This window comes from Oncorhynchus nerka, linkage group LG24 (assembly GCF_034236695.1).
Source record: "Oncorhynchus nerka isolate Pitt River linkage group LG24, Oner_Uvic_2.0, whole genome shotgun sequence".
NCBI classification, from domain to species: domain Eukaryota; kingdom Metazoa; phylum Chordata; class Actinopteri; order Salmoniformes; family Salmonidae; genus Oncorhynchus; species Oncorhynchus nerka.
In genome coordinates, this window is record NC_088419.1 from 38,544,486 (window position 1) to 38,565,791 (window position 21,306).

Genomic DNA, 21,306 nt, shown 5'->3' on the forward strand with positions numbered 1-21,306 from the left:
GCCAAGCATCACGTCTGGAGGAAACCTGGCACCATCCCTACGGTGAAGCATGGTGGTGGCAGCATCATGCTGTGGTGAAGTATATCAGCGGCAGGGATTGGGAGACTTGAAGGATTGAGGGAAAGATGAACAAAGGAAAGTACAGAGAGATCCTTGAAGGTTCACCTTCCAACAGGACACCGCCAAGACAACACATAAATGGCTTCGGGACAAGTCTTTTGAATGTCCTTGAGTGGGCCAGCCAGAGCCCGGACTTGAATCTTATCGAATATCTCAGGAGAGACCTGAAAATAGCTGTGCAGCGACGCTCCACATCAACCTGACAGAGCTTGAGAGGATCTGCAGAGAAGAATGGGAGAAACTCCCCAAATACAAGTGTGCCGAGCTTGTAGCATCATACTCAAGAAGATTTGAGGCTGTACTCGCTGCCAAAGATGCTTCAACAAAGTACTGAGTAAAGGGACTGAATACTTATGTAAATGTGATATATGTAAAAAAAAAGAAGAAAAAAGGAATAATTGCTAAAAAAATCTAAAAACCTGTTTTTGTTTTGTTATTATGGGGTATTGTGTGTAGATTGATGAGGGAAAAAACAATTACATCAATTTTAGAATAAGGATGTAACGTAACAAAATGTGGAAAAAGCCACTAGCTTAAGTTGAAAACAAACATGCTAGCAGTTCAATGGGTTGGCGCCCCCCTTGAGTTGTGCCGTGGCGGAGAACTTTGTGGGCTATACTCGGCCTTGTCTCAGGATGGTAAGTTGGTGGTTGAAGATATCCCTCTAGTGGTGTGGGGGCTGTGCTTTGGCAAAGTGGGTGGGGTTATATCCTTCCTGTTTGGCCCCGGGGGTGTCCTCGGATGGAGCCACAGTGTCTCCTGACCCCTCCTGTCTCAGCCTCCAGTATTTATGCTGCAGTGGTTTATGTGTCGGAGGGCTAGGGTCAGTTTGTTATATCTGGAGTACTTCTCCTGTCCTATCCGGTGTCCTGTGTGAATTTAAGTATGCCCTCTCTAATTCTCTCTTTCTCTATTTCTTTCTCTCTCTCGGAGGACCTGAGCCCTAGTACCATGCCTCAGGACTACCTGACATGATGACGCCTTGCTGTCCCCAGTCCACCTGGCTGTGCTGCTGCTCCAGTTTCAACTGTTCTGCCTGTGATTATTATTATTTGACCATGCTGAACATTTGAACATCTTGGCCATGTTCTGTTACAATCTCCACCCGGCACAGCCAGAAGAGGACTGGCCACCCCACATAGCCTGGTTCCTCTCTAGGTTTCTTCCTAGGTTTTGGCCTTTCTAGGGAGTTTTTCCTAGCCACCGTGCTTCTACACCTGCATTGCTTGCTGTTTGGGGTTTTAGGCTAGGTTTCTGTATAGCACTTTGAGATATCAGCAATGTACGAAGGGCTAAATAAATACATTTGATTTGATTTGATTCATTGTGTTCACAATGACGCATCTCAATCTTTACAGCCGATCGATTTCTGAGTTCGGTCTGGAAAACTATTACTGGAAATCATTGGTACGCAGCTGCGCATGCAAACAGGGATAACAGAGAGGATCAATATAGAATCTACCACCACAGAGGCAAAAAAAAAAACCCACCAAAGCTATGCCTTCAGCATGCACTGATATTTTGATTCTGATATTTTGCTCACCCCAAAAAAAGGTTTACTTGATTCCTACAAAAGGATTGCCACTACAAATACAGTTGAAATGAAAAAGGAGTGATTTGAAAAGAAAGATTGAATGTAGTTTTAACTTAGCCTATTTGAGCACACTGGGACTCCAGAGAGTTGACAATAGAAGTAGAGATACTTCAGTATTTAGCACTGTGACAGAAATGGCATCTGGACAGTTGTCTCAGGTGGATGGTTTGTGAACCATTCAAAAGCATTATGTCATGGCCGACTGCCCCTATCCCCCGTTCTCTCACCCCTCCTCCCCCCCTTCTCACGATCACTGAACATACACTCCCCTACATATTTAGTTGAACGGTGATGCTGAAATGTGTACATTTGGCTCTATACTTCAGCATTTCATGAGGCGACGGAAGAGAATGTCACCTTTTATTTTAGGTTGTTTTCATACCTATAGTGTGGTCCAAAATGATTGGATCCCTTGATGAAGATGAGCAAAAAAGACTGTATGAAATAAATAACACAAATACTGTGGTATATTGTCTGCTCAAAATGTTTATTTTTTACAAATTATATTATTTTATACTATTACAATTGCTATTTATTTAACTAGGCAAGTCAGTTAAGAAAAAAATTCTTATTTTTCAATGACGGCCTAGGAACAGTGGGTTAACTGCCTGTTCAGGGGCAGGACGACAGATTTGTACCTTGTCAGCTCGGGGGTTTGAACTTGCAACCTTCCGGTTACTAGTCCAACGCTCTAACCGCTAGGCTAACCGCTAGGCTACCCACCCCTAAAAGTGACTCCAAAATGACACAATACATTATTTACCATTAATTTCTATTGGGCACAACATAATCAAAACACAACCAAAACGAAAAACAAATGCATCCAACAAGTTTGTTGCGTCACAAGCTAGATGTAGTCATTGTGTGCTAGGAATATGGGACCAAATTATAAACTTTTTATTTCCTCAGCAATACCAAGCCATGAGGTTGAAGCGATTGTCTGTAGACCTCAGAGACAGGGTTGTGTTGAGGCACAGATCTGGGGCAGGGCGCTAAAACATTTCTGCAGCGTTGAAGAACACAGTGGCCTCCATCATTCTTAAATGGAAGAAGTTTGGAACCACCTAGATTCTTCCTAGAGCTGGTCGGCCATCCAAACTGTGCAATCGGGAGAGAAAGGCCTTGGTCAGAGAGGTGACCAAGAACCCTATGGTCACTCTGACAGAGCTCCAGAGTTCCTCTGTGGAGATGGGAGAACCTTCCAGAAGGACAACCATCCCTGCAGCACTCCATCAATCAGGCCTTTAAGGTATAGTGGACAGACGGAAGCCACTCCTCAGTAAAAGGCACGTGACAGCCTGCTATGAGTTTGCCAAAAGGCACCTAAAGACTCTCAGACCATGGGAACAAGATTTGCTGGCCTAATAAAACCATGATTTAACTATTTGGCCTGAATTCCAAGCGTCACATCTCGAGGAAACCTGGCACCATCCCTACGGTGAAGCATGGTGGTGGCAACATCATGCTGTGGGGATGTTTTTCAGAAGCAGGGACTGGGAGACTAGTCAGGATCAAGGAAAAAATGAACGGAGCAAAGTACAAAGAGATCCTTGATGCAAACCTGCTCCAGAGCGCTCAGGACCTCAGACTGGGGCGACCCTAAGCGCACACAGCCAAGAAAAGACAGGAGTGGCTTCGAGACAAGTCTCTGAATGTCCTTGAGGGGCCCAGACCAGACTTGAACCCAATCAAACATCTCTGGAGAAACCTGAAAATAGCTGTGCAGCAACGCTCCCCATCCAACCTGACAGAGCCTGAGAGGATCTGCAGAAAAGAATGGGAGAAACTCCCCAAATACAGATGTGTAAAACTTGTAGCGTCATACCCAAGAGGACTCGAGACTGTAATCGCTGCCAAAGGTGCTTCAACAAAGTACTGAGTAAAGGGTCTGAATACTTGTGTAAATGTTTTATTTCAGTTTTTAACATTTTTCTAAATTAGCAAACATTTGTAGAAAACAGTTTTTGCTTTGTCATTATGGGGTATTGTGTGTAGATTGATGAAGGGAAAAACAATGTAATTCATTTCAGAAAAAGGCTGTAACCAAACAAAATATGGAGAAAGTCAAGGGGTCTGTGTCACGGCTCCCGTCGTAATGAGGACCGGACCAAAGCGCAGCGTGGTACGTGTTCATGATTTTATTTGATCACAAAACACTCAAACAAAATAAACAAGAGGGAAAACCGAAACAGTTCTGTAAGGTGCATAAACTATACAGAAAACAACTACCCACAAAACACAGGTGGGAAAAAGTCTGCCTAAGTATGATTCCCAATCAGAGACAACGATAGACAGCTGTCCCTGATTGAGAACCATACCCGGCCAAAACATAGAAATAAAGAAACTAGAATGCCCACCCTAGTCACACCCTGGCCTAACCAAAATAGAGATTAAAAGCCTCTGTCACGCCCTGGCCATAAAGTCTGAATACTTTCTGAAAGCACTGTATGTACGCAAAAGGTGACATTGTACTTTCTCCTTATATAAAAGATTCTATCTAAAATCCAAAATGGAAGAGTGTAGAGCAAAATTAAATGTTTTTGCTTATCTGTCCAAATAAATACGTAAGGGGAGGGTATGTAAGTCACATGGAACACACACACACACACACGTGAGCGCTCCCACGCATTTGCACAAACACACCGTTCCTTTTCACAGGAACAGTCTGTCCAGCTAACGTGACATCATCCATTTAATCACTATCTGAGATTTTGGATTGAAATAAAACCTTAACATTGATATCCTGTTGCCTGGGAACAAAATAGAATGCCACAATAAAAGGTTAACATGTCAGCAGCCATCAACCTTTAGAACCTCTGTGGAACGCCACTCTGTAGAATGTATGGTACATAATGTTCACCCACAGTGCACCCAATGTATTGATTGTGTTTTACAGTAAAATGTTCTCCAAAGTGTCGGAGTACAAAACCCTCTCAGCCAGGCACACAGAACCCCAATTGGGGCTAAGAGGGTGTACATGTCGTCCGCCTGCATGTACAGTCGAAGTCGGAAGTTTATATCCACTTAGGTTGGAGTCACTAAAACTCGTTTTTCAACCACTCCACAAATTTCTTGTTAACAAACTATAGTTTTGTCAAGTCGGTTAGGACATCTACTTTATGCATGACACAAGTCATTTTTTCCAACAATTGTTAACAGACAGATTATTTCACATATAATTCACTGTATCACAATTCCAGTGGGTCAGAAGTTTACATACACTAAGTTGACTGTGCCTTTAAACAGCATGGAAAATTCCAGAAAATTTTGTCATGGCTTTAGAAGCTTCTGATAGGCTAATTGACATCATTTGAGTCAAATGTAGGTGTACCTGTGGATGTATTTCAAGGCCTACCTTCAAACTCAGTGCCTCTGCTTGACATCATGGGAAAATCAAAAGACATCAGCCAAGACCTCAGAAAAAAACGTGTTCTGTCTCCTAGAGATTAACGTAATTTGGTGCGAAAAGTGCAAATCAATCCCAGAACAACAGCAAAAGACATTGTGAAGATGCTGGAGGAAACAGGTATAAAAGTATCTATATTCACAGTAATACGAGTCCTATATCGTCATAACCTGAAAGGCCGCTCAGCAAGGAAGAAGCCACTGCTCAAAAACCGCCATAAAAAAGCCAGACCTCGGTTTGCAACTGCACATGGGGACCAAGATTGTACTTTTTGGAGAAATATCCTCTGTTCTGATGAAACAAAAATATAACTTTTTGGCCATAATGACCATTGTTATGTTTGGAGTAAAAATGGGGAGGCTTGCAAGCCGAAGAACACCATCCCAACCGTGAAGCACGGGGGTGGCAGCATCATGTTGTGGGGGTGCTTTGCTGCAGGAGGGACTGGTGCACTTCACAAAACAGATGGCATCACAAGGAAGGACAATTATGTGGATATATTGAAGCAACATCTCAAGACATCAGTCAGGAAGTTACAGCTTGGTTGGAAATGGGTCTTCCAAATGGACAATGACCCGAATCACACTTCCAAAGTTGTGGCAAAATGGCTTAAGGACAACAAAGTCAAGGTATTGGAGTGGCCATCACAAAGCCCTGACCTCAATCCTATAGAAAATGTGTGGGCAGAACTGAAAAAGCGTGTGCGAGCAAGGAGGCCTACAAACCCGACTCAGTTACACCAGCTCTGTCAGGAGGAATGGGCCAAAATTCACCCAACTTATTGTGGGAAGCTTGTGGAAGGCTACCCGAAACGTTAAACAATTTAAAGGCAATGCTACGAAATACTAATTGAGTGTATGTAAACTTCTGACCCACTGGGAATGTGATGAAATAAATAAAAGCTGAAATAAATTATTCTTTCTTATTATTCTGATATTTCACATTCTTAAAATAAAGTGGTGATCCTAACTGACCTAAGACAGGGAATTTGTTCTAGGATTAAATGTCAGGAATTGTGAAAAACTGAGTTTAAATGTATTTGGCTAAGGTGTATGTAAACTTCCGACTTCAACTGTATATTTTAATGTGTGTTTATGCATATTAGCGTGTTCTAAAGCCTCAGCTAAAGCAGACTAGGCGTGCATCCCTATTCCCTTTATAGTGCACTACTTTAGACCTGGACCCATAGTGCTCTGGTTAAAAGTAGTGCACTATCTAGGGAATTGGGTGCCATTTCAGAAACAATCTAGAGCAGAGTTGGTATTTTGAGCCATGCCATTAGAACTCTGTAACATGGCTAATGTAATGGTCTTTCATTACGGGGCATTTCCTGAGAGGACTGACCAGGCTAATGATGTAAGTGACTATATATCCACTAATCAGAAATCTACCCTCATATGACACTGTACACATGGTCAATATTCATGCAGCATAGGAAACAAAGTGGTCTAAGGGAATAAGACCTTAATGTTCTTATTTCGATTCATTAAATAGAAGATTATAAAGATTGAACGTAGTTTTAATGAAATGTTAGCTATCTAATGTACTAAGAATTAAAACATTTATAATTCATGGGTTCTAATTGAATTGATTTCCTTTTTTGAAGACTTTTCCCCCGAGTAATAATATTTAAGGAGATTTTGATCAGTGCTCAGTTTCCTGCCCAGATACAAGAGGGAACGAATAACATAACAGATACAGCTGAGGGAACGAATAGGAGAGGAGTATGATATCGCGTACTGTAATGTTCTCGTTACTCATGACAGTACTTTCAGTGAGCTTGCCATAGTATCATGTTGGTTCGATTGCTCTGCCACTGCGATGACATACACTTCTGTTATCCTCACAAACCACCAAAACCTTTGCATTTCTGCTAGTTCTCAAAATGTCTGTAGAGTATTGAGTTATATGGTTTTAGAAAATGTGGACTTGTGGGGAAATTGAAACCATGTAGCACTGTGCTTCTCTTCTCCACTCCTCTACTCAACTATATAGAGACATTGCTGATAAAAATGTTTGTGTCTATGCAGATGTTGGCAAAGTGACAGTGATAGCCTGCATCCCAAATGGCACCCTTGTTCCCTATATAGTGCACTACCTTTAACCAGAGCCTGATGGGATCTTGTGAAAAGTTGTGCACATTATAGGTAATAGGGTGCAGTCAGATGAGGGCAGTGACAGTGTTCTGTAGCTACCTTCACATAGAGTTGTTGGAACTCGTCTAGATTGAGTCGTCCACTGGGGCAGTCTTTCAGGAAGCCTTTGTACCACTGTTTCAGCTCGTGCTCATTAAATTCCGTGCTCTTCACCAGATCCTCCATCACCTCCGGGGTCAGCTTGCTGTTTTTCGCTCCCATTTTGCCTGGAAAAAATGTCAGAATAATTATTTTCGAATGTCAGCGGGGGAAACAGTATGGGACGGTCACGGTGTTCTTTTCGAATGTCTGGATGGAAAGAATGACGCTGAACTATTTTTGGAAAGTCTGCAAAGACTGAATTCCAAATATTTTTCTTTACATTGCTTTTCTACCAGACCAGGTTAAATACCTGGGACAGTCTGGACAAACAATGACAGAAATCAGCAGAGTCATCAATCAGGCCTGCTTTGAACGAGGGAGAATACATTTTATTTTACACACCTACTCCACCTCTGTGGCTAGAAATGGCTGTAATGTGTCCACGACACCTGTAAAACTAAAATATCACCCTAATACATTATGTGATATTTAGCGTTGAACACTATGTGTGGATTTATATACTGTGTCTATATTTAGCTGCACCAGGGACAATAAAACACAGATGATCAATGGACCAAAGCATATTCTTGGATAGCTTCAATGATTGTCTTATTTTTAACCCAACAGGTTTGATACATTGGTAGAGTTTAGGCCTGCATACACTAGGGAGTAGCCTACCTACTAGTAGCTGGCTACTACATCAAAGCATACTGTATAATGCAAACAACAATGCAATCCATCACTTCTGCTCTGCCTAAGTACCTAAAATCACTCAACAACACACATGCACCAGGTCAGACCACTGGAGATTGGAGCAAATTAGTCTGTATCCAACAGCAATCCCTTGGGATTATTAGGCTGAGCGGACCCTAGTCGCTCGTTTTTATGTGATGCCATAACTGTGACTTGATTCATATTTTTGTTGTGCCTAATTTCCCCATCGGCCCACGATGCTTAGCCTTAGCCCTATCTCCACAGCCTGCAGCTGTTTTCACCAAAGTCCCTGTATCCGCCCAGCTCACACTACTTCACACACACGCACGCACGCACGCACGCACGCACGCACGCACGCACGCACGCACACAGCGCATCACACTGATTCTAATTCAGCCAGATGAGTTAATTAAGCACCATGTACTTAGCATAATTAGCAAATACATTTTAAAGTAAAACATCCGTGTCTCAGCATCAGGGTTGGGCTCAATTTGAATTGAAGGCAATCACTTCAGGAAGTAATTTGAATGAAAAATTCTGAAATCTTTAACTTTTGAAATAAATAGCTTTTCAGTTTATAGAGAAGTCATTGAAAATAAATGTCATTTTTTCGATTATTGAAGTATAATCTTAGTTTACTTCCTGAATTGACTGCCTTCAATTTGAACATCAGCCCAACCCTGCTCGGCATCACTCTGTTAGCTTGGAAGTGCCCAGATGTAATGGTTGTGTAATTCTTAGCGAGTTAGATTAATGTAAAATGGGGGAAGTACTCAATGTCGGAATTGCATAAAACAATGAGAAATAATAGGATACCATCGGAAAGGCCATATCAGTTAATTAATTTCCTCCTGTAGCAAACAAAGAGCAGCACTTTAAAGGATAAATTCTATTATTTCTGATTGAATTATCACAGATATGACAAAGAGTATTCTCTAGAAGATAACAAATGGCAAATTCTGATTTAATTACATGCAGTATTTTAACATTGCCTCTGCTAAGGGGTAAACAACCACATAAAAAGTGATTATTCATCCAACACCAACCAAATACTAATAACACAAGGAATTCAGAACTAAAAAAAATGATTATTTAATTTCATGGCTTAGAGGTGAAACCGAATGCATGACAAGCGGGACTCACAATCAAATTGCCATGCCAACAAACAATTAATAGGGATTGTGAGCTAGCCACAGAACAGAACTGAATAACAATGGCAAGACATCACCAAAAGAATACCTAACCTAGTGCAAGGTAAGGCCTCAGATTGCCTGATAAATGAACTGGATGTCAGCCTCTCTGATCTATGGGGTGAAGTGGATAGATGCTCTCTGTCCTTAGTGATTACCACAGAATGGCCTATTCCCCTGAGACATAGAGAGTACTATACACTCCCTATCATCTACGCCTTAGCTCACACTGCAGGCTAGGGCAAAACGACCCTGATGCCAAGTCAAGTCTCAAATCCTTTCATTGTACCGAGTGAGGTAGCTATGGTACAAATACTCTGTCCCATACTCTTTCATTGGACTGAGGTAGCAGCATGAGCCAACAAAGACTCCTTCATGACACCGAGTGTTTCTTGATATCTCAGAATGATATACAGGGCCTTCGGAAAGTACTCAGACCCCTTGACTTTTTCCATATTTTGTTACGCTAAAGCTTTATTTGAAAATGTATTGAAACAAATAGAACATCTCATCCATATACACACAATACCCCATAATGACAAAGCAAAAGAAATTTGTGCTAAATTATACAAAATAAAACAAATATTATTGAGTATTCAGACCCTTTACTCAGTACTTTGTTGAAGCACCTTTGGCAACGATTACAGCATCTTCTTGGGTATGACGCTACAAGCTTGGCACACCTGTATTTGGGGAGTTTCTCCCATTCTGGGGAACGTTGCTGCACAGCTATTTTCAGGTCTCTCCAGAGATGTTCAATAGGGTTCAAGTCCAGGCTCTGGCTGGGCTACTCAAGGACATTCAAAAGACTTGTCCCGAAGCCATTCCTGTGTTGTCTTTGCTGTGTGCTTAGGGTCGTTGTCCTGTTGGAAGGTGAACCTTCGCCCAAGTCTGAAGTCCTGAGAGCTCTGGAGCAGGTTTGCATCAAAGGTCTCTCTATACTTTGCTCCGTTCATCGTTGTCCCGATCCTGACCAATCTCCTAGTACCTGGTGCTGAAAAACATCCCCAAAGCATGATGCTGCCACCACCATGATTGCCCGTAGGGATGGTGCCAGGTTTCCTCCAGATGTGACGCTTGGCATTCAGAGCAGAGGATCTTCATCAGACCAGAGAATCTCGTTTCTCATGGTCTAAGAGTCCTTTAGCTGCCTTTTGGCAAACTCCGAACAGGCTGTCATGTGCCTTTTAATGAGGAATGGCTTCAGTCTGGCCACCCTACCATAAAGACCTGATTGGTGAAGGGCTGCAAAGATGGTTGTCCTTCTGGAAGTTTGGCCCGGTGGCCATCTCTAGGAACAGTCTTGGTGGTTCCTAACTTCTTCCATTTAAGAATGATGGAGGCCACTGTGTTCTTGGGGACCTTCAATACTGCAGACATTTTTTGGTACCCTTCCCCAGATCTGTGCCTCAACACAATCCTGGCTCGGACAATTCCTTCGACCTCATGGCTTGGTTTTTGCTCTGACATACACTGTCATCTGTGGGACCTTATATAGACAGGTGTGTGCCTTTCCAAATCATGTTCAATCAATTGAATTTACCACAGGTGGAGTCCAATCAAATTGTAGAAATGTGTCAAGGATGATCAATGGAAACAGGATGCACCTGAGCTCAATTTTGAATCTCATAGCAAAGGGGTCTGAATACTTATGTAAATAAGGTATTTCAGTTGTTGTTGTTTTAAGACATTTGCAAACAATTCTAAAAAACTGTTTTTGCTTTGTCATTATGGGGTATTGTGTGTAGATTTCTGAGGACGTTTTTTATATTCATTCCATTTTAGAATAAGGCTGTAATGAAAGCGTCAAGGGTTCTGAATACTTTGTGAAGTCACTGTAAAGTGAAAAAATTATGAATATATGACATCTAATGCTGACCCAAGTGAGTCTTAGTCTCAACAGAGAGGGCTTGAGTGAAGGCGACTGTTAGGCTACATCCAAGGAACATCAACAGGCCCCTTGCCACATTAATGTTACGGACACATTAGCAGTTCTGACAAGCACATACTAATTGCCTTCCTCACAAAACAACTCTATCATGTTATTCTTGGGGATCTTAGAACAACTGAAGATCACACTCCACTTAAACTATTTCCGGAACTTTCATGTCATGGCATGAAATGGAATTAGATTGTGCTCTAATTACAAATCATCAAAGGGAACATATACCAAGGTGTTGGAGGTAGTTTGGAGAACATTGCTTACGTGACGAGTAGCCGTAGCTATACTTTAGCTCAGTGGGCTATCAATCTGGCCATGGCACAGGCCTAGTAAAGACCATGATACTGTAACTGTCTCCATACCTCTGATATTATTGTTGTTGGCTCCTTCTTAACTAAAGCGCAAGAGGACTGAACACACCCACAAAAGGACCATGCTATGAACCCCAAAAAAAGGGTAGTAGCCTGGCAGTGTATGAAACCAACATCAGACTATCGATCTCCTGACCCAGCAACGCAGCAACCAGTTTGGTAGTGAAAGTCAACACACATCTCCAGAAGAAGCTGTGTTGTTGTGAGCATACCCATATGACAAACATCAGGCGATGGATGGATGGGGCTGGATTGTCGACGCAAGCAGTACATTCTGACACAAATTTAAGGGAGACTCCAATGAAGTAGACCCCAAAACAACAGCAGCAGCAGCAGACCGACCTGTCCCATTAGAGCAATGATGAGCATACATCGTCCACTACCGGGCTACTACCCATCCACTCTGAGAGGTGTGACACTTTAAAAGCTCCCCCATTCACACCCTGCGAGCACAGCGAGTCTGATAATGGGTACTTTCTTTGCAAAGCTCTCGAACACAGCACCGTTGCCAAGAGCCGTAGTCGGGAAACTAGGCTATCCGCTGATGACAAAACTGTACATATTTCCAAAGTACAAGTTCAGTTCAGAGCATCAGCATCAGCTATCCACAGTGAGTGACTAGATGTGACATGCAGGGATGTGGTGCTGCCGTAGCACGGGGGAGCGGCGCTCCCTCACCCTTTTCAATTTGAGAATACATGGCAGTGGCTGTCAGTGAAGTTTAAGATGAGGGAGGACGATTCTTTTATGTAGTCTACTTCAGAAGAACAGAATAGCATACTCTGAGTTGTCCGTATGTTAGGCCCTGATCTGTCTATATATACCATATCATATGAATGTTGGCTACACTAGATCATTTAGCAGACAATATTTGCTTAGAATTTCGTGGAATTATTTTATATTCTTTTATAGTATGAAGAATGCAATAGCTGAATGAAATAGAAAGGATATTTTATCCAAGTGATTTGAGGGAGTGTTCTGTGTTGAACGGTTAACAAAGAAACAAGTACTCCAAAACGCTTAATTTAGACTTACTTATGTAACTTCAGTTGTGATACAAACGTTGGGCTTCATGTTTTGATTTTTAATACATTCGAAGGTCTGAGTGATGCGACTCTAATGAGCTCTAAAGTCGCACGAAAGGCATGAGCTCTGCTTAGTTTTTTTTTTGCGCAGGCTGTACACACTTCATCAGTCTTTCATTCACAATTTGACAAGCGCTTGATAATGCCTCTCATTTCCCGGCGGCATCCCCTTTGTGTGGCCCTACAAAAAAAAAACATGCCTTTTGCGGCTTTGTGGCAGTTGTGGCCGTTGTGCCCTTGGGCTAAATATAATCATCATAATTCCCTTCTCTCAGCTGCATGCTCCAAGGCACTTCTCACTCACATGGCACTTGGTCGCCTGATCCAGTCGTTCTCATAGGCTACAGGTGAAGACAGACACATCGGGATGCAACGGCGCGTGTCCTTATCCAATTCTGAGGTGCATATTGAAGATATTGGAAGAACTATCCACATTTACTTTTCGTCAGCCAACAAGATGAGTAGGCCTAACGAACAGCAAAAGCACTAGCCTATGTCAATGTACTATCCACCAGAGTACAAATGTTGACCTATTCTATTCTGTGCGAGAAATAAATATTCCAAACATAGTCTGGGACAGTTGTGGGATGCGATAGATCCCAAATGAATACAACCACTGGCATAAAAAAAAAGGTTTTTAAGTAATGAGGCTGACACAACAGATCAGAACATTTAGCTTAAAATGTTGATAAACGAACAGGCTATTTCTTCGCGTTATAAGCACAGCAATGCGCACACAGCTGTAGGCTACAAGCACGAATGTTCAATTAGCAGGAAAACACCATTCTCAAACATGACTGCAAATGCGATTATGCATGTATTGCTTTTATTAGAAAGGTGCATTTTTATGTTGAAAATTATATTCCACAAATTTAAAACTCAAGTGCTGTATGTGTTTGCCAGTTAGGCTCTACACCTTTTGTAATGTGGATTAATGTGTTTCATTTTAAGTTATTCAATTAAGTTATTTGGCCACTTTAGTCGTGATACAAACCTTATTAAACCATATAGGCCTATGGGCTAGGCTACATTAGGTGTGCGGCTATAATTTGAAAAAGTCGCAAAAAAGGCATACTCTGTTTCTTTCCTTAAGCTGGGCATCATTCAGAAGTGATAATGTATCATTCACAAGCGATGCACAAGTGATCAGACACACACATCAGACTATTCCTGATTTAATCTTGTCTTTACATATACTAAATATTACATGTAAAACTTGTTTGTATTTAGAATGGACCATTATCATGCACCTGTCTCAAAACAGGGGCAGGGGAAAAAAGGACGAATTGAGGACGCTATTCCCGCAATGTGCTTAAACTTAGGAAAGATGAGAAATAAATATAGTTGGCCTAGCCTATAGAAAGGTGATGAGAACCTCCTCTTTCTAATAGAGGCCATCACTCTGTTTTCTCACACAATTGCATAGCCTATAGAAATGTTGCTCAACATGAGCTCATGGGCTCTCATGAAGTGTTTGATTTGATTTTTGATTGCATTTACATTGATGGCAGAGTGATTAGAGGGATAATGGAGCCCTGAGTACCAGGCAGTTATCAAGTTTGGTAGGCTACTAATGGCCATCAGCAGCATCAGAACTTGGACAAACCTAATTACCGTGACTAAACGGTCATGTGGAATTTGACTGCCGTTTCTAATACAAAATATTGAATGACTGTCATTCATATTTCATTCATGCAGCTCAATGTAACATTGATAGTCTTAGGCTACTACATGATACTCACATTTTCCCGGCACCCATCATGAGGTTGCTACAACCTAGCCTATGAATTAAATTTTACAACGTAGATGCACAGGTCGAGAGAAATTTGAGTATTCAAGGTGGCAGACGGTGACACATTCAATACCGCCTTTTACAATCTTGCCTGCATCTAGCTGATCTAGGGTGTAACCATTAGTACAACAGTTGCAAACTAGTGTTTCTACTGGACAAATTCAGTTATGTTTTATCCCCGTTTTGCTCTATTTGCTTCGTTTTAAGATTTTATTTTACAAACACAGTTCACCTTCATAGCAGCCACATACAACCAGTGTGATCCCTTTGATCGTTAAATAATTTATTCTCTCATCCACGCTCTCTCATCCTTTCATCTTTTCCCTTTGCTTGTGGACTTCAGTGCACAACACATCAGCTGTCTGTGACCAGTCGAAAAAACCTTCCAAAGCCAAACCTTTACATCATAACCGCTACACACAGCCTACATCGTTGTCACATATTCGCTAACGTCAAGTTAACATAGCTACAATAACTAATTTGCTAGTGAACCCGCTACAATCATGCAGTACAGTGTATAGTTAAAAAGCAGTTTAGCAGTGGCACTACATTAATAAAACCAAAAGCTTACCTTGACTTGGAAGAATTCCATCATTGGATAGCCATAGCCAGATAGGTAACAAAGATCCCTCTCTGTTTGAGCTGGGTGTTTGAGTAGGCTAAACTAGCTAGCGGCATTGGCTAGCTAAGTAAGTGAAAATATTTGTATTTGTATATAGCTAGCTCTCTCTCTCTCTCTCTCTCTCTCTCTCGCTTCTCCTTCATTTTTTAAGAACATTTATTTTTCCTAACTGTTCAACAATTGTCTTTCTCTCTCTTTGAATCAACTACTCACCACATGTTATGCACTGCAGTGCTAGCTAGCTGTACCTTATGCTTTCAGTATCTAGATTAATCAGTTGTTCCTTTGAACAACATCTCAGTTCAAATCAAGCGCTTTGATCGGTTGGAGGACGTCCTCCGGAAGTTGTCATAATTACAGTGTAAGTCTATGGAAGGGGGTGAGAACCTAGGTTTGTATTGAAGTCAATGTATCCAGAGGACAGAAACTATCTGACCTCCAGCTATACCATGGTGTCACCCTACAGAGTGCTGTTGAGGCTACCTTAGACCTTTATTGCAGAACAGTGTGTTTTAATCTATTATTTGGTGAAATGTGAATATATTTAGTAAAGTTTTATCTGAATAGTTTTCACTATTTTTATTTCTATGAAAATCTCTGAGGAGGATGCTCCTACCCTTCCTCCACTGAGGAGCCTCCGCTGATACACCCAGTCACTACAAAGATACAGATATCCTTCCTAACTCAGTTGCCGGAGAGGAAATAAACTGCTCAGGGATTTCATCATGAGGCCAAAGTAATACTGAAAAAAAATATGGCAAAGAAATTAACCTTAAGTTCTGAATAAAAATAATTATCTTTGGGGCAAACACAACACATCACTGAGTACCATTCGACATATTTTTAAGCATGGTGGTGGCTGTATCATGTTATTGGTATGCTTGTCATTGGCAAGGACTATGAAGTTTTTTAGGATAAGAAGAAACGGAATAGAGCTAAGCACAGGCAAAATCCTAAAGGAAAAACTGGTTCAGTCTGCTTTCCAAAAGACACTGGGAGACAAATTCACCTTTCAGCAGAACAATAACCTAAAACACAAGGCCACATACACACTTGAGTTGCTTACCAAGACGACATTGAAAGTTCATGAGAGGCCTAATTACAGTTTTGACTTAAATTGGCTTGAAGATCTATGGCAAGACATGAAAAATGGCTGCCTAGCAATGATCAGCAACAAACTTGACAGAGCATGAAGAATTAAAAAAATAATAATGGGCAAATATTGTACAATCCAGGTGTGCAGCCAAAGACAGAAAACTCTACCAGGGGTTGCTAAAACGGCTTTCCTCAAAACATTTTGTGATGGACTTGGGGCTCATGTACGACGCACTTGAACTCGCTCTCCTGCCCGAGTGCTTATTGCGATTGCAGACAAACTGATCCACCGCATGAACCTCATCGTCACTCCAACGAGGTCTAGGATCCAAATTCACAGCGTGTCTGCCTTAAATCACTTAGTTAGGGTGCTGTCCTTTCAGCACCACGATTAGAAGTGCGCTCAAATTGCTTAGAATAACCCTCATTAAGATCTGCTGCCGACACCTAATAGTCATACTCATCACTTATTATTATCATTATTACAAATACAAGATTAGCACTTCTCACAGTGGTGCTTGTTTAGTAAAGTTAGATCAAAGCTGAATCAATGTCTTGCAAGATCACATGATTCATTTGCATTTTACATAACAAAACCAAATAATAGCATATACTGTAGCATAGTAGGCCTAAAAACACCAAAAACACCTCCTCAGCAGGGCCGATCTATGCTGTTCTGCCGCCCTAGTTGGTTCTGAATGAAAGTTGAAAATAAGTCATTTATAAACCTGTTTGGACCAAATCAAGGCTGGTCCAGACCAGACAAAATCTGAACCAAACATAGAAGTCTATGATTCCGGACCGGACAAAAAAAATCAATGTCCGTGGACGTTGAAATCAAGGCCTGTCTGGACCGCACCAAATCTGAACCAAACATGACATACAAAGGTTTGGACACACCTACTTATTCAAGGGGGTTTCTTTATTTGTACTGTTTTCTACATTGTAGAATAATGTAGAAGTCATCAACACCATGAAATAACACATAAAAGGCAAAGGGTGGCTACTTTGAAGAATCTAAATCTAAAATATATTTTGATTTGTTCAACACTTTTTTTGGTTCCTACATTATTCCATATACTGTATGTTATTTAATAGTTTTGATGTCATCACTATTATTCTACAATGTAGAAAATAGCAACAAAAAAAATCAAGAAAAACCCTTGAATGAGTAGGTGTGTCCAAACTTTTGACTGGTGCTGTATATGATTGGTTCAGAGATGGTCCGAACCAGACCAAATACCAATGTCCGTGGATGTGGAAACCAAGGTTCAGTCTGTACTGCACCAAAAAAAGAAGTCCAAAAGGCGTCGCCGTCAGTCCGTGCTTACAGAGGTGTAGCCTACGGTGTTGCCTGAAATTGAACCTGACCTCGCTTAGGGCCACCAAAAGACTAGAGGTGGCACTAGAGGGAGGAGGAGAGACGTTTCAAACTGAACTTTCCAAACTGGAAGGCAGCTAACAAACATATTAGCCAATGCTTTAACTTCATCGTGACTTGTTCCAGTTTATCAAATCATTCCCTGAAATCATTTTCTGAATCTACTGCTGTAGCATTAGTCATGTTATTACAAAAGACCCAGATAGTGCAACTCTGCCACATGAGGTCTGTCTGCAGGTCATTGCAGAGAGAGATAAGCATGTTGACTTATTAAAACCTCTTGTCAGTACACTGAGGCAGTACCGAATTGCATACAGTGTGTTTCTAAGGATCTGGGGCCTATTCGTAAAGAATAGTCACTGGTTGATTCTCTTACAGTATATGAACTAGCAGACCTCTCTGTACATTGGCCAGGCGCATTATGTAACAGCATGTCCCTATTCCATCATTTTCCAATAGGGAATGACCTTGAGTTAAAACCCAGGACAATACCAATAGCCATGTATACATGAATAAATGCTTAGTAGTTGTACTATAGGCCTACATAAAATCACTATCTATGACATGTGTCATATGCACTGCAGGTCTTGCAATCATGACCTCTTAGCACCACCACAAACAAGAGCAAGGCTTCAGGAAAATATATCCGTTTCAGATGTTTAAACAACATAATATGATTTAAACACATTGTACAAAACAAAAACTGTTTTCATTGGTTGGATTGTTTCTATCGTTATTTCACCACACATGCTTTGTTTCTAAACTATTATCATCGGCCAAATAGTTCCCTGCGTGCAGCCCAGCAAGCGCATACCGACCTGCCAGTCGCAGGGCAGCATCTCCTAAACACATCAGAACCACAGTGGAGGAAAGCTGAGAGGAAAATGTCATATTACAGCTGCATTTAAAAAATGTCATATATTGCATTTGACAAATGAATGAAAACGACAACGCACACACCTCAAACTGGATACTATTGACATGTAGCCTTTTTCTTGTTGGACTCCTGATACTTTTGTTTTTGAAATATCCACCAGTGGACTAAGCTAACCCACTCCCTCCCCATACAGTATCAGGCTATTTGTTTGGGTCACAAAGTGCCCTAACTGACGTAACTGTTTTCTATAGCCTAAATGACAAAATTATGATTTGTAGTCGTACTGATGATCCATTATGATTTAGCATTTTCAGAAGATGGGCAATGCTTCCCCAATGTTAATGCTGCAAACGTCTTTATTTATTTCCAACTTTTTTTTAAAGACAACTAAACCAATTGTTAAATACATTATACTACATACTATGCAGTTGAGTCTAGCAATGAATGGCGTATCTGAATTCCGTATACAAATCATAATGGAATAGAGGGAGGGTTTCCCTAATGCATTTGACTATTATCCATAATAAAGAAAACATATTTACCTTGAAAGAGTGCGAAGTCAATGGGGCTTTGCGCTCTTCTTCAGAGTGGGTTATGTGTGGATAGACACGCTATTAGTCAAACGTTTACTTTTCTGTCGACCCCTGTGGTGAGGTTTTCTTGGGAAGAAATGAGCCTAGTCGGAATTCACTGATGCAGTTCCGAGGATGCTACAAGCAAGCAGGACTGTCTACACACACTAATACACTCGCTGAGGATACAATGAAGCGCAGCGTCAGACCGTGTGCATCACGACTCTCTCTTTCCCTCTTTGTTTCTATCTCTCTTTGTTTCTCTCTCTCTCTCTCTCTCTCTCTCTCTCTCTCTCTGTCTGTCTCCCTCACACAGAGTGGTTGATAATTGCAGAAGACTACTGTTTTGGTGGGGTGCTTTTTGAGTTTGCGCAAGATGAGGAAAGAAACAAGCCTTCTGCTGCACCTATGTTATGCAGAACTATGAAGTAGAATGAGCAGGTGGATTTTGATGTGGATTAAATGTACAGTCTTACAAGGGTCATTGTCAACAGATATAGGCTATGCTGTGAATATAAAATGCCTACGGCATGCAATCAATCTGCTAACATATAGTGATTATATATCTGCCAGCAATTGCTATCCAACCAGTCCTACTTTCTACAGAAACAACAGCAATTGATTGGAAAGGGAAAGGGGGATACCTAGTCAGTTGTACAACTGAATGCCTTCAACTGAAATGTGTCTTCTGCATTTAACCCAACCCCTCTGAATCAGAGAGGTGCGGGGAGCTGCCTCAATCGACGTCTGGGGAACAGTGGGTTGACTGCCTTGCCCAGGGGCAGAACGACAGATTTTTTACCTTGGAACAAGTGATAATGTAACTAAGCATTTCTTTATGCTTTTCCTTTTTAAAGGCTACCAAAATTTGGGCTGCTTATCTATCCTGTTATCATGGCATATCTGGTGTAACCAAGGACCTAGTTTCACTCTCCCATGCTTGTTTCGCGCGAAACAGCTGGTGGCAGCAGCATCAGCACCACACAGAGAGTGTTCAGTAACTATTTGTAGGCCAATTTGACGAAGCTAGCTGAAGTTAGCTTGCTAGGCTAGCTAGTACTTTCTCAAAGTTGTCTGAGAAGCCAAGTGACCTTGCTAAAGAATCTGTCTAAAACGGCTCATGAATTTGGCACCATCCCAGCGAACAACAAACATTCCCACAATGTTTGAGAACACCTCCCTTAAGAGGTTTAATAGGAATGTTCCCGTGATGTGCAAGACATTTTTCCCAGCGGCCATTTCCTCAATGTCAAATAGAACGTACCCAAAACATGGTAACCATGTTCTCAGAACTAACAGTCTTATTGTCCTAGACACAGACACGTTTCATGGGAACGTTGCAAGAACATTAATGTGTCCAGTTTTCTGTGGCTTAGGAGAATGTTCCAGCAACGTCCCACCAAACACACACAGAACAATTGATGTAACTATCAATGTTCCTGAACAGATTTCACTCGCTTTCCCAAACTAAACACTGGGTAGCTGCAGGAAAAATGGTTGGAGAGCCCATGGCATACAGAGTTTGGGTGGAACATCACCTGTTGGGCAGCGAGAGCATGCTCCTTAAACAGTGTTTTATGGGTGGAGTGAAATAAATGTTGTTATATTTATTTCTCAGCTGTTCATAAACCCGATGTAGCCTACAATTGAAGTTCAATGTCTCACCTGTGTTGAAATGTTTTCCAAATACATAGCTATGTCTAGCCTACTTGGGCACCGCGTCCCAACATTTCCCACTCTCCCACAACAAATAGCCTGAAGCCACAGGGCTGTTCTCGCAGGCTCTAATTCCCTATGTGGGAGCATTGCAAACCATAAATCAGGATTTATTTTAACCTGGCTACATGTACATTGAATAACACAGCAGCTTTTTGGAATGTTTTGTTATTTTGGTATAACAAAACTCTACAGCGAAGTTGCCTCTTTTACAATGGGGGTCCATAGGAAACAATGTTGGTTTTCCACAATTTGTGGGCGTGGTCGAGGGGAATTTATTGTTGTTACGTGAATATTGACTGGGACTATGTTCGGAGTAAGTTCTGTCTGGCATCAAGGGAATGGTCTCTTGGAAGCAGTCTTTGCACAGCACTGGAACATTCCTATGAAAACACTAGGTAATGACATGAAGAGACTCTAAAGAGAACGTTCTCTAAATGTGTGTGAATGTTTGTTGTTAGCTGGGTATATCTTTGGTTCTATACTATTCGCTATCTCCTAGCAACCCTGAACAAAAATATATATTCTACATGCAACAATTTCAAAGATTTTACTGAGTTACAGTTCATATGAAGAAATTAGTCGATTGAAA

The 21,306-nt window shown here is 41.4% G+C and overlaps 1 protein-coding gene across 1 annotated transcript in view; it reads right to left on the reverse strand.

Moving 5' to 3' along the window:
• vsnl1a (visinin-like 1a) overlaps positions 1-19,300 on the reverse strand; it is a 48,000-nt gene extending 28,700 nt beyond the window's left edge. The window contains exons 1-2 of the mRNA XM_029650382.2: positions 18,969-19,300; positions 7,316-7,482 (exon numbers count right to left, since the gene is read on the reverse strand). Coding sequence (XP_029506242.1) covers positions 7,316-7,477 — 162 coding nt within the window. The 5' untranslated portion in view covers positions 7,478-7,482; positions 18,969-19,300. The remainder of the gene's footprint in view (positions 1-7,315; positions 7,483-18,968) is intronic.
• Positions 19,301-21,306: the final 2,006 nt, after the last annotated feature.